Below are 18,887 nucleotides of genomic sequence, written 5' to 3' on the forward strand. Positions count from 1 at the left end.
GAAAAGTGAACGATGGTGTCGATGTTTGAAACTTTCAAAGTCCCTAATTGATGGAAAATATTAGAATGGATGAAAATAGAGTGTATTTTGCTCCATTCAGTTAAACACCGTCTTTATTATTATACTGAAACCTGCTCAGTGTTGTCTTTTCCTAATTAGCTTTTCATTGGTTTAACCGATCGAACGCCGTGCCAGCTGTAAATATTTTCAGAGGCTTCAAAAGCAGCACAAAGGCACCAAACAGAACCCCGAAAATATGAACGTCAGATGGAACAGAATTGTCCTGTATTGTTATATTGTGTTCCAGCCTCTTGTTTACGGCCTCCTTCATGTAAACATATTGCAGCCCAGTAGCTCCAGTAAGACTTTCACTCCCCCTCTCTTCGGTCGTTTCGCCGGTGCCAGCTCCAGCCTTTGGCAAACCAAGTGGAAGTCTATTACTCTTATCAGCAGCTTAGTGCTATTTAGCAGGTTAATTGGAATGTTGGAGCTGTGATGTCTGTCTACTGAGTGCTAATTAATTGTAACCCATCTCCCTTCCCTCCGACTCTGCCTTCGTCTTTTTTTGTCCTCAGCAAACTGGACGCCTTCATCTACGACGCCGCCGTGCTGAACTACATGGCCGGCCGGGACGAGGGCTGCAAGCTGGTGACCATCGGCAGCGGCTACATCTTCGCCACCACCGGCTACGGCATCGCCATCCAGAAGGAGTCGCTGTGGAAGAGGCACGTGGACCTGGCCATCCTGCAGCTCTTCGGAGACGGTGAGGGAGCGCGAGCTGTTTTATTCATAGACGCTGCCGCACAGTTAAACGCACTCGGAGGCTCCGTCATGCTGCGCTGACGGGATGAATAATTGCTCAAAAAAATTCATCAGATAGTCGGCGAGATAAAGCCGCGTTTTAGCAGCTAATGCAAACCCATCGTAGCTTCTCTCCGACCTTGAGGCGAGCATTAAAGGATAAGTCGGGCTTGTTTGAGCTGTGGGCTTGTTTTAATGACTCGGTGGTTGTTTTAGCTTTGTGCTCACCAAGTTAACTGAGAGCCAGATGAACAAAATCCAAATTCGAGTCCTTTCTTCTCGGTTGAATTGCTCCTGAAGTATTTATTGCAGTGAGAGGTAGCACACACACACTTTCCAACGATTCCAGCTCTTTGTCTGAGTCGTTGAGAAGAAGTAATGTTGAGTTTACATCAAACTGAATCATAGTTACGGCTCTGCATCCATTACTCTGGTCTGAGTTACTCACTGAATACATGTTAAAGTCTAGAGATTATTATATCAGTTTCATGTTTCCTCACATCAAAGTTACACCAATTTGAGAACAGATCAAATGTCTATCTTCACTAATTTCTTCCCTCGTTGCTTGTCAGTTATAGAAGTCATCCACCGCGGATCAAAACAAACAGCAGAGCTCATCCTCTCTGTCCGTCCGATCTTGAAATTACAGCAGTTTGCCTTTATTGTCTTCAACATCCAGTGGAGCTGACATCACATCCCACCATGTCTGAAAAATAAACACAAAATAATGGATTTGTTGGTTCTAAAGTTGTGGTTTAAAAGATGAGCCTTCATATAAAGGCTAATGTAAAAGATCTGGTAAAACAAAAGCAAGGTGCAGCGTGGACGGCTCGCTCCTATAATGACCAGGATAAGAGCTTAAAAGTAAAGGTAATGAAGTTACCCTGAGAACAGCCTCGGGGCTCACGGCGATAAATCAGAGAACGCTGCTGAAAACAAAGTCTGACGCGGAGACGGATGCGGGTTGCTCGGATAATAGGACACGTTGTAAACAAGCTAACGGATGATGTTCATGTGAACTCTAGTGCACCTGAACTGCTGCTAATGTAGATCATGTAAACGTTTGCTGTAGCTGAGTCAGCAAGTCACTCTGTACACTGACAGCAAGTTTGAAACCTTATGGATGGTCTGACTGAGTCGTGTTTTGCCCTTTTTGACTTATTTTAGCATCGTTGCAGCGTTTCCTAGTCGCAGCGATTAAAGCTGCAGTCAGCAGACACTTGAAAAGGCAAAAAATTAAAGCTGCAAGCAGCGACGGATGTACGATTGTTGGCCTTCGTTGTGTGTACGACGTTCCGACTAGGACGAGATAGATTTTGAAAATGGCCAAAAGTGAGCGAAAATGGCCCATAATGCTCGCTGTTTTTCCAACATGGCGAATTTTCTGTTGGGTTTACGGAAGCGCGCTGATGGACTTTTTTGTTTGTCCTGACCTTCTCCATCTGCCTACCAAATTTCGTAGCTCTAAGACAAACGTGCTTCCGACAGGACAGGAAATTTTCAAGGAGGCGCTGTGGAGCCATTTTAGCAGTGACATGTCCAAGTCTCTAGTCCCTATTTTCACCAGTCTTGGTGTGTGTGTGGCGATTTTGGTGAATTTTGAGGCATGTTTAGGCCCTGACAAATGCGTTCTTTTTGGGGAAAAATAAGAAAAATTCTGAATAATAACAATAATAAACCCAAGGGTTACAATAGGGTCCTTGCACTGTTAGTGTTTGGACCCTAATAAACACCAGAATTAAAAATGTGAAGTCCTCTCCCCTCTCAAACGTGCAAAAATGGCTTCAAATCTTGCCTCAGTGTGGATTTTGTTGCTCTGTTTACTGCCTCATCTGATCTGTGAACAGACCTGTGATTGGCTTAAAGCGCCCATCAAACCGAGGCAGGAGGAGGTGCAGGTTTCTCCTCAGATGTCTTAAACTTTAATATGCTGAATTTTTAACCAATGATTCCTAAAAGCAGTGCTGCCTACTCCGGCTTTAACTCGGCGAGCACAGTGATATAATTGCTGGTGGAAAAACAAAAACCAAACCTCCGACAATGAGTTGTAATGAACCCGAATCCTGCCCGAAGAGCTATTTCAAGGCTCTTCATTGACTCATGAATATTCCATGAAGCGCCCCGGGCGGTGCAGCAGGGACATGTATCAGGGTTCTTATGTATACGGTCCAGACTCTGAGCTTCAGCTCATTCAATCTGAAATCAAAAGGACTGCGTGGGCGGTAACGCACAGCGCCTGAAGTCGAACGCTTCAGTTAAACCAACATCGTTGTGTTTAGGGTGTTTGGAAAGTCCTTCGCAGTCAATCTGGGACCCGCAGACACTCTGCCGTTCGCCTGGAGGAGAATATTCCACCTTTTTCACCCTGAAAAGCTCCCTGGATGATAAAATGTGGTCCGATGGGTTTGGCCGGGCCGAATCTGAGCCTCCTAAATACCTCCGCATTCCCCCTGTTGCCTCCATCAGCTGTGAAATCAACAAATGTCAGCGTGTCAGTTCCGGTGGCAGCCATGCACGACCAAACCGCAGCAGAAGCACCGCCGTGTTTGACAGATTTAATTTTAATGGACGTCGGTTTCATCCGTCTGTAGAACTTTGTTCCAGAAGTCTGCTGGGGTTTCTGGCTTTCTGTGTCTGAGGCTGACCAGGAGTCTACGAATCCTCTGATCGTCTCTTGATCCTGGAGAGTGTTCTCGACTTCCTGCGCTGTCGTATTAGGGCTTCCCTTCACCTCGCGCTCCTGAATCTACGAGGCTGTTCGCCATTTTCGGATTTTTTAGTTGAACCCAACCTCTGAAACCAAATACGTTTGATATTTTTCACTTATAATAGAATAGAATTAGAATTAGAATAAAACTTTATTGATCCCTTCGGTACAAGAATTCAGGGAAATTGCTAATAATTACTTATAAGGCAACCTGGTTATCCTTCGTATTGCCAGGTAACTCCACTTCATGGGTAAATTCTTAATTAGCTCTGAGCTTTGTATGAGCTGTTTTCTTCCAAAAAAAATGAGTTCAGTTACTTTGAAAACCCCTCAAAAAATATCCTGTAGTTCTTCTGTGTTGATGTAAACTTGTCCCAGTTGATCGTTTAATTCAAGGACGTAATCCTCAGAGACTGATCAGGTTGTGTTGGGTGTTCAGAAGGAGACGTTATTTAGTTGGATCTCGAATAGTCCGGTGTTGACATCGCTCTTAATTCAAAGGAAAGATTTCATACGAGTCCAGCCACTGATGTTTCTGCAGAACACCAGAAAGACGTTCAGACGTTGAACTGACCTTTGGGAACCAGTCAGAATTCATTAACGGCTGTATTTTTGACGGACATCTCGGCGTGTTGTGTAACAGACGCCCGCGGACGGTGCGGCGCTACCTGGACGCCGGCTCGGCCTTGATCTGAGCGCACCGACACGACGTACTGTATGTTCAAAGACGTGTAGCCGGACTGTACAGCAAGCGGAAAACATGAAAGCTGTGTGTGTGTGTGTGTGTGTGTGTGTGTGTGTGTGTGTGTGTGTGTGTGTGTGCNGACAGAGTCTTGTGCATTTACACACAGAAAAACAGAAGCAACGTTGATAATTAGGCTGCTTAATTATTATGAATTAACACTTGGAGACGGATTGATGACAACAAGTGGAGACGTTATTGTGTGTTTGGTGACTTCTGCCAGATTAGCAGCAGGTTATGAGGCGGCTGTAGTCGGATAAATAATCATTACACAAGAACGTTTCCTAAATACTAAATAAACTGTCTGAATATTGTGATTATTTATCTGAGGAGTTATTGTGTTATCGGACTTTACATCTTTGTCTTCTGTTGGTTTATTTTAAGGGTCGTCTGCCCCGAATTACTCTTAAATTAATTTTCTATTAGAACAAACGGTTTCAATAAAAATACAACCTCGATGCGCCACATCTCTAATTTATTAATTTAATCAAGTGAACAGGAACAACAACAGAAGACGACTGACCGCTGTGACGACGTCCACCTTCGTCCTCGTAGAGTTTTCTAACAGATGAAACCTCAGAAGCTATTTTTACGCTGTTTTGTGACTATTCTTAACCGCGTCTATTGAAATTGTTTTCCAAATGTTTTCTACACGTTCCCTCCTCGGGGAGAAGTTTTGGGACGGATTCTTCTTTTCTTTCCGTTCGTTAACTCGCTAACGGAGGCTCTCTGTCTTTCCCCTCAGGTGGTGCTAAAGAACGCCCACATGGCCGTCGGCTCGCTGACCATCAACGAGGAGCGCTCGGAGGTCATCGACTTCTCCGTGCCGTTCATCGAGACGGGCATCAGCGTCATGGTGTCGCGCAGCAACGGCACGGTGTCGCCCTCGGCCTTCTTAGGTGAGGAGCCAGCTGCCAACATCTGGTGCTGCTCATTGGATTATACAGTTTACAGATCAGCATCAGATGTAACTCCAGCTCTTTAAGGTTCATTCATTCATGGCTTCGTCCTCCTGGTTGCTCAGAGATGGAGGTTTTAGTTCCAGCTTGGTTTTTGGATCTTGTTCTACCGACTTAGTCAGTCTAGTTATCAGTTTTGCCAGATTTTGCAGAACAGTGACGCTCCAGCCAGAACCAGTAAAGGTGTGAAATGTGCAGGTAGCACAGGTGGAGAGTGAGTCAAGAACGATCCGACAGTTTGCCTTTTTGTCCCTCTGGACCCCAAAACGCTTTCTGTTTACTCGCTGTGGGCTCAGAGAAGTCCTGCACCTCTATGGAGACAGCAGGACTGTGGGTAGAAATCTGAAAAGGCTTTTTTTTAATTTATTTTTTTTTACAAAATTTGAAACAACCTGAAATCAACATTTGTCCAAATGCCCACTGATGTTTATGATAAAGAACTCCAAATACTACAGATATTTTATTTACTACTTACATTTTCAAATAGTCGACTTCAAAAAGTTCCTGAAATTTTTATCATGAGACCGTTCATTGCAGCTCAGAATGTTTTTGTATTTTACTGACAATTTATTTATGGCAAATTTGTAAATAACACATGTAAAATAAAGTGATTTTGATTAAATATATCATGATTTTAAGCTCTTCTAAGCTTTATTAACTCTACATCACATATAAATAATTCATAGATTGAAAAAAAGAAAGAAAATCCAGCAGTTATTTCTAATTTAACATTTTTTTTAGCTTTTAAAACTCCACCATTTTGGTAATAACATCTTTTTCAGTTTTGAAACTCCATTATTTTAGTGATTTTTTCTTAAATAACATATTTTTTAGCTCATCTTGGTGATTTTTTGTGAACAACATCTTTTTTAGCTCCTAAACTCCATTATTTTGGAGATTTTCTGTAAATAACACATTTCTTATCTCTTAAAACTTCAATTATTTTGGTGGGTTTTTGTGAATAACATGTTTTTTTGCTCTTAAAACTCCATTTTCTTGGTAAGTTTTTGTAAATAACTTATTTTTTGCTCCTAAAACTTTTAGTGATTTTTTTTTTGTAAATAACATATTTTTTAGCTCTTAAAACTTTATTTTTTGTGTGTTTTTTTTGTAAATAACATATTTTTTTAGCTCTTAAAACTTTATTTTTGTGTGTTTTTTTGTAAATAACATGCCTTCCAAAGCCACCGGTGGATTTTGGGGTTCAGAGTGTTGATAAAGTCAGATACATTTCCAATCTTTATTTACAGACGTACAGTAAATAACCAGCATTTATTAGAATTATTGTTGCAGAATCTAGAAAACCTGCTTCTGCCAGTTTCACTGTTTTGACTGAAGGACGTTTAGATCTGAAGGATTCTTTGGTTGATCTGAGCGTCTGTCCTGCAGCGTTCCTGACCGACTCAGGTTGTTAGATGGGTCTCTATCGGGTCGCTTTAGGTTGCCGTCCATTTTTCGGCCCTCAGAAGTTAAAGCAGAAGCGATGAGAGTCGATGCATTTGCACAATGAGCCGGTACTCTGGAGTGCATGATAATATGGCTGTTTATTCTCTCTCTCTCTCTCTTTTTCGCTCCCTGCCTCTTTGCCCTCTTATATTTCCCACTCCTACTCCATTTCTCTGACGCTTCCTTCCTCTTCTCAATCTGGCACACCACATTTGCATATCTCTCTTGCCCTCTCCTCTCTCGCTTCGTTTTCCCTTTCTCTCCGCCGCCCTCGCTCTCCCTCGCTCGTCCCTCGTCTCCTCCTCGTCTTCTGCCTCCTTACAACCCCTTTCCTCCTCCCCCCCTTCCCTTCTCGTTTCCTTATCTCCGTCCGTCCATGCTCCCTCCCTCAATCCCTCGCCTCCCTTGTCTCCCTTCATCTCCCCCTCTCCTCCGTTGCCTCTCTCGCCCTCCAGAGCCCTTCAGTGCGGATGTGTGGGTGATGATGTTCGTGATGCTGTTGCTGGTGTCAGCAGTGGCTGTGTTTATATTCGAGTACTTCAGCCCTGTGGGCTACAACCGCTGTCTGGCTGACGGCAAAGGTGAGAGGCCTCAGCGCCACACACACGGAAACACACACAAGCACACACTGGCGCAGACACACCTGGTGGGGAGGCGAAGCGTTCCAGGATATAGATGTAAATAATTTCAGACACTTTCGCTCTCAGTCTTCTTGCGGCGTTACCTTCCTCCTCTTCGCTCAGAGTACAGCAGATGGGAGGCCGTGCTCAGAAGCAGCTCTACCTCTGCAACACATGCTGGAAGTGATGTTTTATGTAGGGATGGAGGGTTTTTGCAAAATAGAGAAGATGAAGTCACGAGGCGCCGAGTGAGGAAAGTCTTCAGTTTGTAGAGAAAAGAAGAAAAACTGCATTTTATAGGATTCTTTTTTTACATATGCAGACCAACACAAAGCATCATACTGAACACAAAGCAAAAGCTCATTTTCATCGTCTTTGTTGCATACTGAACATATCATGGCTCATGTGTCTCTTAAGTCCTTCTTCAGTCGTTGATTAAACCCCTAAGAAGCCGTCTCTATGTCTTAGTTTCATATTTAGGGTCCGAGCACTAACAGTGACTTTTGGGTTTATTGTTATTATTCTGAATTTTTCTTATTTTTCCCCTAAAACAAACACGTTTTTGACGACCTAAACACGCCCCAAAACTCACCAACATCACCACACGCACCAAGACTGGCGAAAAAATTTGATATTTTAAGGGACTTGAGCATGTCACTGCTAAAATGGCTCCACAGTGCCACCTTGAAAATGTCAACGGAGTCCTGTTGGAAGCACGTTTGGCTTAGAGCTACGAAATGTGGTAGGAGAAGGGACGCACAAAAAAGTCGACCAGCTCCAAGCTCTAAAATGCAACACGGCTCGACTGCGCCCCCTACGATATTTCAACAGAGTCCCATCGGGGCTACGTTTGACTTAGAGCTACAAAAATTGGTACCAAGATGTAGCAGGTCGACACGCACAAAAAAGTCCATCAGAGCATTTCCGTAAACCCAACAGGAAATCCGCCATGTTGGAAAAACAGCGAGCAGTACGGGCCATTTTAAAACTCTGTCTCCTCCTAGTTGGTACGTCGTACCGACAATCGTGCGGCGAGGACCCGTCCATCGCTGCTTTAATCAGGTTTTATTGCTCTTCCTGTCTTAACCCTCCTGTTATCTTTAGGGTCAAGTTGACCCCATTCAAGGTTTAACTTAGACTGACTTTATCAACCCAAGAGGGACATTCAGGTGTTACAGCAGCACGACTGTTCAACAAAGGGGGTGAACAAGAGCAAAAAGACAACACAGGATATTAGGGTATAAAATGAAGGTAAAATAACGTCTCTAAATAAGGGATTGACATCATTTTCTCTGTTCAGTTTAATTCAAACCGAGAATTTTCTGGAGGTTTCAATTGCTGAGGTCAAACTGACGCCAAAGATAAAAGATGTGGGTCAATTTGAAGGTAATAGGAGGGTTTAAAATGTCTTTAGATGTCTCCAGAATGAGCAGATGTGTGAAGAAGCACACCAGCTCACGTATGACTAAACTACTATTTAGAAAATAAAACTCCTGAAGTCTTTGTCGCTGCAGTTTCAAGGTTTTATTTCACTCATGATGTGTCTTCTAGCATAAAATAAATACAGACGTGTTGATGAGGTAAAACGTCACCGGAGAGGCTCTGTAGGTATGACAACGTGGTCACAATCCTCCCCGGTCGCTCACTCTGACCTCTGCAGCTCCTGTTTGCACTTTTCTGAACTGAAGGACAAAAACAAAACAGTACGTGCATGCAGTCCAGGCAGCAGGTGCACGATGCGAGGTTTTAGTTTGTGATGATTTAGTGACCTCGGATCCACACTTTATGCTAATTAAGCAAACGGTTGAAATCATACTTCATCACTGTTTTGGCCCTCGTTTCTTCACAGTTAGCAAATAAAAAGCTAAACCTGGGTGTTGGTGTAACTCTAGATTCAGCAGCTTTCACTGAGCTGAGGGTTTTTGGCACCACATGGATAAGAAATGAGAATTTTAGAGTATATACATACATTTTTGCTCACTGTGGGCTCGTTTTTCACTGTAATAAAAACCTCCTGCACCTCATTAGAAACAGGATGGAAGTAGAGAAAAGACAGAAATGTATTTTGTGCTTTACAACAAATTTACATAAATGATAAGAAAGGAAAAACAAAAGCTGGATTTCTTTGTTTGTTTGACAAAAATTGGGGGGAAAAAACCTGGAACCAACATGTGCGACATGCCCTCAGATGTTCCCAGTAACAGGACTCTGGTGCTACTGTATACTGAATAACTGAATTCAGCTCAGTTCAGCCAAAAGTCCCTGAATGTGGCTGCTGCAGGTGAGTCATGGATGCACTTAGGAGAGCAGAACTTTTCTTTTTCTTTTTTTTTACAGAATCTATAATGCTTTCTTTTTGGCCGAATTTTAAATTGAGGTTATAGAAGAATAGGGTTTCTTTCTAAAGTAATTTTTTGGGCCTTTATTAGACAGGACAGTTAAAGGAGAGACGGGACAGTGGGGGGACGGGTTGCAGCAAAGGGCCACGAGCAGGAGTCCAACCCAGGAACTATAGCACATGGGTCACCAGCTCAACCAGGTGAGCTAAAGGGGCGGCCCGATAAGAGGGTTTTTGATGAAGTAGTATGATAATAATGCATAGTTTTCCGTTACTGTACGTCATGCCGACTGTCGTGCGTCTCTAAAAGTCATCATCATAATCCAGGAAACAGGCTGCAGTTTGCTGCCTCTTCAATTTTTGGAAAAGCATCTGAGCTTCAGGATGTTTCCAAGATAAAACCTGCAGACATGAGACCACCACGTCAGAGCACGACGACATTCTGGCACAGAAAATAAAATCTGGATTCAATTCAACACAAAGTTTTTCCCGCATTGTCGCAGGCATGAAAGAATAAAAGTCCACCGACGAGATCCACATTATGCAGAGAACACGGCAGCAGGTAATTTGGTCCTTCAGACAAAGTGCGCTGGATGAGCAGCACTCCAACCCGTCATTTGCTCCAAACAAGCGGGTGCAGATACAGACAACACATCAGCGTGGACTGTGTTGTACGAGTCGTGTTTTTTACCGACAGACACGCATAAACACACTGCGGTCCGCCTCCACATATAGACCAGCCGTCCTCACTGACCCAATGACTTCATTCTCCTCCTCCTCCTCCTCTTCCTCCTCCGTCGGCCTGCTCTCTCTTTTCTATCATTTACAGGTGTGTCTCGGCGCATCGCTTACCTCACACCGGACAAGTCATTTGCATTCATTACCATATTTCCCCCCCCTCCAAAAAAAAAAATCACGTGTCCGCTCTGACAGCGAGGGGCGAGTTTAGCCTCAGATCTCCTCAGCTGAAAAGATGAGAAACAGAAAAAAAGAGAAGAAGAAAATCAATGTCTCCCACAACTCTATCTCTGATGTAGCTATATATAGACAATGGTTATCTTTTTTTCATCCCTCTCATCCTTCATCATCTTCTGGAGGAGATGTACTCCTCCCTAAAGCGCTGTTCTCTGCTGTGTGCCTTCTTGTTTTATCTGCTCGTAGCGCTGTGGGAGTTTGGTATCATGAAGAGTGCAGATCGAAGTTTGGAGTCAAAGGATTTGATGCAATAACGTATCAATGGCTCGGCTGCACATTTGTAAAATCTTTGCCCGATTCATTTAACCAACTTTCTTGCAAACTTCCACAAAGGCGATATTTGGCACCGCGAAGCCGGTTTGTCCGCGAACAAAAGCGCCGGGCAACAATGCACACACCCACACACACACACACACACACACACACACACACACACAAACACAGACACACACTCTCTCTCACACACTCACACATACCCACACACACATTACCAACCAACTGCCGATCGCAGCACCACGGCTGCAGCAGTCTGTCGGCTCGCGGATGAAGTGAACCGACACCGTTGCTCACGAATCGATTAAAACGAAGAAGCTGTTCGTTGCGCTCACATGTGTGATAAGTACGTATGGAGCTCATGTAAGTAAAATAAAACAACAGGATTAGGAGTCCAGAGAGTTTAATACCCCAAAACCAGGTGCTAGTTCCGGTGCTTTGTTGGTTCCAATCTAAGAACCGGTTGGTTTTCCATCGGTGAGTTAGAGCCACGTAGCCATTTGCTTTCTCATTTGTTCGCACTTCCCACCTTGTCACAGGCAAAACATATGACCAACATTTTCTAATCATAGACGCTACAATTTACGATGTTCCCTGAACGCCCCGCAGAGCGTCTGTGCTTGCAGCTGTTGGTGGCCGTGGTGCTCAGACCGGTGTGCGACCAAAGATGACTTTAACAAGACTAAACTAGCCGCTATAGCTCAACTGGTTGAGCTGGTGACTCATGTACAGGGCTGTAGTCCCCGATGCAGCGGTCATGGGTTCGAATCCCACTCATGGCCCTTTGCTGCAGGTTCTTCCCTCATTCTTCTCCTCTACTCTCCTGTCTCTCTCTCTCTTGACTGTCTGATACAATAAAGGCAAAATGGCCAAAAACAAACCAAAAAAAGGGTAAACTAGGGTGTTCTAATGCCGGATTTGTCCAAGATGAAACCGAGTGATTTTTTCTCATGTGGTCTTTTCTGGGAGGAATAAACAGCATGAAGCTCCGTTTTTCATGAAATCCTCCTCATGGCTTCAGGCTTTAGAAGACGTAGCTCATGACAGGAGATTTAAGCCAATCACATGGCTTCACCCAGATCAGGTGAGTCAGTAAAACAAAGTCCACTGCAGGTTCAGCAGTGCATTAGATGGAAGACTTCCACCTGGAATAAATGAAGGTGGACTTATAGCTGAACTGTCTTTGAAGCGGGTGAGGAGAAGAAGGGCAGGAGGAAGGCTGTGTAGTCTCTTTTCTTAATTTTGCCANTGTGTGTGTGTGTGTGTGTGTGTGTGTGTGTGTGTGTGTGTGTGTGTGCACCTCTGCTGACTAAAAACACACAAAAACTGAGGCCTTTGAACTCTTGCGGTTTTTTATTCTGGGCCGTCTCTGTGCAGAAATGCAAAAGGAAATAAAACAACAACTCTGCCTCCTCCTGCAACAGATTCTCGCCTCCTCTTCAGCTCCTCTCTGCTGCTTTAGTCTAGAAACCAACGGGCTTCTCTTTAACATCCAGTAGGAATTAGAGCTTTATACCTTACAGCGACGATCGGGCAGGTCGGTGACCGAGCAGTAGCCAAACGTCCTCAACAAAACCGAGCTAGCAGACGTATTCTGTATGTCAGGTTGGTGTTTTCTCTGCTGGAGGTGCACACTTAGATTCTCTTCCTGATTGAATGTGCAGAAGCAAGAAACCCTGGAAGCGTGTAGGAACACTTACAGTCTAGACCGCCGTGTGAAATACAGTATTTTCATGAATGTTTCGAATCTGGGAGCCACGGAGAGAGAAGAAGGTCTCCCCGACAGCAAGATTTCGCCCACTCCCATCTGTTCAGGATGAGAGCTGTGAGAGTGAGGAGAAAACCGTAATAATAAGGAATCTGTGTGTCTAATTGGCTCCCGACGTCATCCGCTCTCACAGAGAAAGGTAAGGCGCCGCTACGAGGAGCGTAAGTTGAGATTTAGCTCCACCGTGGGGGCTCTGTGCTTTATGGTCATGCTCGGCTCTTTATGGGAGGCCGTCCAAGCTCTCCGGGGTTTGTTCTTTTTGAAATACGCTTCATTCCAGCCATAGCTGCAGCTTTAATGAGCCTCCCAACGAGCGGCGAGTGAAATGAAATGCGTTCCGAATGCCTGTTTCTAACCTGCGCGTGCTTTATGGTTCGGAGGCGGAAAAAAACAAAAAAACTCTTCATCATAAACAAATCAAAACGTCTCAGACAACAGCTGCTCGCCAAGTTTATCGACTTCAACGCTCTCCTTTCACAATGCCCCCGTTTTGATATACGGCTCGCCGCGGACCGGGAAGTGTGTGTAGGTTCATGTGTGTGTGTTTATTTGGGTCCGATCCAGCGTGTTGTGAGCATCCTGAACCGAGGGCCCTCCGGGGCCCACTATAGTGCGTCCCAGTTAGGGGTGCCAGCATCGCTCCTAGTGTATTTCGACACCGTGTGTGTCTGAATGTGAATGTGGGTCAGCCCTGTGAAAATGAGACTGCCTGTGTGTGTGTGTGTGTGTGTGTGTGTGTGTGTGTGTGTGTGTGTGTGAGAGAATGTAGAGATTCTGATTATTTATGAGACAGGTTTATTTATATCAGCCTACATACGACTCGGTGTTCTCTATTGTTTCTCACGTATTGATTATCTATTGGACTGATTGATCTGTTGAACTTCTGTGAGGCTGATGGTGTGGATGTGGGTCGGCGTCGGTCCACTGGAGCAGCGTGAACACAGGAACCAAGCAGCAGCAGCAGCATCGGTCCCGTCTGGCCCCTCTCAGGGTTTCAATGTCACTTTGCCACGCCTCGCCATCCACTCCCCTCCCGGTGGCCTAGAAAGCGGTCGGACTCACGCGCCGGGCGCCAGCAGCCTGGTGCGAAGGCTTGGAACCAAGTTTGGTTTGACGCAGGCCCGAGCGAAAAATATACCACAGCTGTGCTTAAAATAAAACTGCGGGTTTGATTGGGATTTTTCTGATTCACTGCTGAGTGAAAAGTTTTTTTTTTTCCAGCCAGTCGGTGGAGTTTGATGACTTTTGCCCTTGAAACCAGTGAAAGACCTGTTGCGTCATCCCAGAGACGCCGATGATGATGAAACAGTCTTCCTCCGTCTTAAATATCACTTTTTTTAAACTTTTCATATGACTTCTGATTCCAAAGCTTGCTGTCAGTTACTGGATTGTAGAAAGTCAGACGAAAAAATAGACGAGGAGCAAATAAACCGTGAGCACGTTCTCCCCTCTGGAGCTGAGTTCTCTACGTTGGATCTTCAAGTGTCCTGTACTTTATTTTATTCCTCGATTGACTCATTACCGCTGAAAATGGACCAAACCAGACGTGTTAATCCAGATTCTGAGGTGGCCTGTTTGGCTGCTTTGACCTCAGTCATGATGGCTGCTTCCACCAGTTTTCTGTCATTATGCTAAGCTAAGCTAATCGGCTGCTGGATGAAGTCGTATGTTTAGAATCTTTGTAACGTCGAATACTGTGAGATCACAAAGCTGTAAAATTAGAAGTACATTAGGTTAAAGCTCTCTAATTCCTGAACTAAATGCTGTCATGTGAGTGAGGACCTTCGAGGAAAATCATTGGCTGCACTGAGCATCCAAAAACTAAGATGCATCTTGCTTTTGTTATCGACCGATTTTTTGATGCGCCACAGCAAAAAGGGACCAAGAGTAAATAATAAAATTTAAGATGGATAAATTTCCCTCAGTCGCCTTCGAGAACTGAGCCACTGTACATGTGGGACTCGACTGATATGGCCAATTATTGTTATTATTATTATTATTATTATTATTATTATTATTATTATTATTATTATTATATAACATATATCATACAATAATGATAATAATAATAATGTAATGTATACAGAACCTTTCCTAAATAAGTTTCCAGGCGCTGCATGAAGCAGACATTCAAACAAAGGGGATAAAAGCAAACAAGCAGCACATAAATAAAGAAATAAACACAATAGCCACAATGCAAAGGATTTAAAATAACAACAGGCGGACATAAATGTCTAAAGAACAAAGTCAAACGTACAAGAACAAAATAAAATAACATGAATAAAATGAATTAAGACAAAGACTTTGTGATAGAAGAAGGTTTTCAGTCGTGCTGACGCTCTGATATAAAACCTGTGGTGAACATTTAGACGAACAAACTCCAACGTACAACTTTTTCACATATGTTTAATTAAAAGACAACTTTTTAATTTTTATTCATGAATGCTGATGAGCTGTTAGTGATCTGAGTAGGTGTACAGTTTAGTTTTACATTTATAGCGAGAGGCAGCCAAAGTCGTGCACTTTTCAGATAACTCAGTTTAACTCCTGAAGCCACGACGGCAGGTTGAACATCTGCTGTATGTACTGTAATATAGTTGAATAAAGTCTCTGTGTTTGTAGGCATGTAGTGTAGAAAACACACGTGTTAATCTAAAACATAATTGTTCTTCCTTAGCAGTGATGGTTTTCCTTCATTGACAGTCATTTTTCACAGTGTTGGACCTTCATACGAGCTCTGAGCAAACACTTATTCTGGATCCATGACACTTGTTGCCTCCTCTCGCTCGCTGTCCAGTCAGCAACCAAACAAACCTGCATCTTCAAGGATAAGAACAAAAAACTTAAAGTGGCATAAAGCTGATTAACCCCTGGTAGGTCGCCCCAGTGAGAGGTTAGAGCTGCTGCAGAGTGTTTATCAGCGGCTCTAAGCGGCGGCTGCATTTCCCTTCGTGCCTCTTGCTGACTTTGTATGCCGCCGAGATGCTCGGAGGCCGCCGGAGCCGCGCTGACGTGCAGCGACGGCGGCTGAATGTATGATTAATTAACCGACGCCACGATGGAGAGCAGCTCCGATGAAACAGAAGGTGACCCACAAATGGCGACCAGAAGCTCTGGGAGCCGGCGATTGTTTGCAGGACGCAGCGAGATGGATGTAATTAACACGTGACTGTTGTTCCGACTGCAGAGGCTTTATTTCACTTCTGACCCCCCTCTGCCTCCCCCTCCACCATCTTCCCTCCTCTCTTCTTCTTCTTCTGTTGCATCACTCCCTCCATCCCTGGCGTCCTCCAACACCCGTCCTGTTGTTACATCATATCCCTCCTCTCTACATTTTATATCCACTTTTTCACAAACCCCCCCCTTTTTTTTTTTATTATTATTTCAATTCCCGTACGAATTATAAAAACACTTCTCTGCATGTCGTCATCTGGCTCCTTCTCCTGTCCGTCCATGTTTCCCCTCCATCCATCTCTTTCCACCTCCTTCCCTACCATCTGTTTCTCCCTCCATCCGTCCACCGTCTCCCTCCCTTCGTCCTTCCTCCCCCCACCCGTTATATTTCCTCCTCCAGGTGAGATGGAGGAGCTGGAGTCCCTGTGGCTGACCGGGATCTGCCACCACGAGAAGAACGAGGTGATGTCCAGCCAGCTGGACGTGGACAACATGGCCGGCGTCTTCTACATGCTGGGCGCCGCCATGGCCCTCTCGCTCATCACCTTCATCTGCGAGCACTGGTTCTACTGGCAGCTACGCTTCTGCTTCATGGGCGTGTGCTCCGGCCAGCCCGGCTTCGTCTTCTCCATCAGCAGGGTAAGACGTCGTCCGAGTTAAATCACACGTTTCTCCACTCGCTTGTTCTCTCACAAACATCTGGATTCAGGTTGCTGATAAAGGCCGAGCAGGATCTTTTAAAGCATTCAAATCAAGTATAAAGCACAAACTCTCCAGCTTTCACAGTGGTTGATACAAACAGACTTCCACACAACTCTGCCATTTTTGCCTCCTACAACACCAAACGCAGCAACATCTGGAAGAACGTGAACGTTAAAGTCCTGAGACGGAGCGCTGAACCGCCTCGGATAGCAGACGAAGAGACGCTTTAGCCGCCCCGGTTGTCATTTTGGTGGTAAAAACGTCTGATCGCTAAAAATACTCCCTGATTGTTATTGTCAGCACTCGCTCACAGGTATGAATGACAACTCCCAAAATAGTTTGGGTTACGTGGCAGGGAGCAGACAGAGATGCAGGGGGGGTGGAAGACGTGCAGACTGCTAATGACGCTCCGCAGACGTCATGGAACGGCGTTATGTAATTAGGACGCGGAATAAAGGTAATTGAACTCTGGTTAAAGTTGCAGAACAAAAACATGCAAACACATCAGCAACACATCTGGAGTGTTCAGCAGTTAAAGACGGATAAAGGACCAGGCTAGAGGTGGTTGTTTTTGGACAACACTTGTGTTTCAGACGCTGCAACGCAGGTCCATGAGCACCTATTCTAGATTAACATCCATCCATCCATCATCTACACACCTTCATCCTCACTATGGTCATGGGGGGCTGGAATCTATCCCAGCTGACTCAGGGTGAAGGCAGGTTCACCTGGACAGGTAACCAGTCTATCACAGGGCTACACTTAGAGACAGACAACCAAGCACACTCACATTCACACCTACGGACAATTTACAATCACCAATTAACCTCAACATGTTTCTGGACTGTGGGAGGAAGCCGGAGAACCTGGAGAGAACCCACGCTGCACGGGGAGAACATGGAGAGAAAGATCCTGGGTGTCCTCACCGGGACGCCAACCGACGACCTTCTACCTGCGAGGCGACGGTGCTAACCACTGAGCCACCTTGCAGGTCCTAGATTAAAATGTCTGTCAAAATACAACTCGACTGCACCAAATGCAGTCCAGGCTTAAACAGAAGTAGGAGAAGTTGGTGGAACAACAGCAGTAACTTCATTAACTAAAAGCGACTGTGGAGGAAATTATCTGAGTTTAATCCAGAATCTGCAGATCACACGACCAATCAAACAAATGATCTGAAAAGAATAAGAGAACTAACATCCAGCAGACAGTTTCGAAGGTTAGCAGAGTGAACGTTATACATTATCTTTAGCCGCTAGCCAACACAGCCTCCTTGACGAGCGTCCGACCTCCCGGGGGGCCTCTAACGCACACCGTCTTTATCTCACGCTCGTCCTTGCACGAGTGGTGCAGAGTTGACAGAGAGCCATTGCTGCTGCGTGCAAAGCGCCGAGGCTCAGCGTTTTCCTGACGCCTAATGAGGTTTGTGAATGGCTGAGCTGCTGGCAAAGGTCACGGAGGTGAGCCACGGTCCAGGTACGGCTGCATGAGCGTTACATGAGCAATGACAAAGCGTTTAATTAACAATTTCCTTCGCAGTACTTAATTATAGATTATCGCCGACGTGCAGGCGTTAAGTGACACAGAGTCTCACTGTTAAAGCTGCTGAAGTCCAAAATATTTAATTGTCACGTCGAGTGTTTTGTTACAGAGATCTCTCATAGCGTGATGTGTGCAGCGGCGACATTCTTGTGCCAAATCACCACCAAAATATGAGCCTAGAAACAATAAAAACACATTTACCACAAGTTGCAGCAGTTCGATAAATTATCATTAAAGAGGAATCTTAGCGAATTTTTAATGTTAAGGAAATAAAAGTAAACAGATGCTGTCGGCTATTTAAAGATTCAGTTAATCCATATCACGAAGAAATTAAATTACTGTTAGAAATGGATTAAAAATAAGCTCTTACTTTGAAAATCACAGTTACACACCTCCTGAACCTGAATGTTCATGTTCCTGTCATGCACATGTGCAGACGTAACAGACATTGGTGGTGTTGATGTAATCCAAAACTTGGGAAACTAATGAAGTTACTTGAGTATTGTGATACAGTCATGACTCGATAATCCGACACTAAATGTAAAACCTTCTTCTATGTCAGATATCAAGGCTGTCGGATTGTCAAGACGGAGGTCCAGATACAAGGAGGGCTTGAAGCTGGAAGTTCATAGTTGTTATAATAACTACTGTATTGTTAGAACACTACACATCACTGGATTTCAGCCTAATTGACCGGTGGGCTTGTGCACGTTCCGGCCACTTCCACCCCGGGGCAGCACTCTGACGGGGTGGAAGTGTCCAGAACACACAGGCAGTACTTGGCTGCTGATGCTAGTTTAGTTAGCGCTCACACTTCTGTTTCCTCCATCGGTGGCGGTG

At 44.6% G+C, this 18,887-nt stretch overlaps 1 protein-coding gene across 1 annotated transcript in view; it reads left to right on the top strand.

Moving 5' to 3' along the window:
- grin2ba (glutamate receptor, ionotropic, N-methyl D-aspartate 2B, genome duplicate a) overlaps window positions 1–18,887 on the top strand; it is a 116,199-nt gene that overhangs the window by 88,859 nt on the left and 8,453 nt on the right. The window contains exons 12-13 of the mRNA XM_008284559.1: window positions 576–763; window positions 16,204–16,442. Coding sequence (XP_008282781.1) covers window positions 576–763; window positions 16,204–16,442 — 427 coding nt within the window. The remainder of the gene's footprint in view (window positions 1–575; window positions 764–16,203; window positions 16,443–18,887) is intronic.

Source organism: Stegastes partitus, unplaced genomic scaffold (assembly GCF_000690725.1).
Source record: "Stegastes partitus isolate 25-593 unplaced genomic scaffold, Stegastes_partitus-1.0.2 Scaffold363, whole genome shotgun sequence".
NCBI classification, from domain to species: Eukaryota; Metazoa; Chordata; class Actinopteri; family Pomacentridae; genus Stegastes; species Stegastes partitus.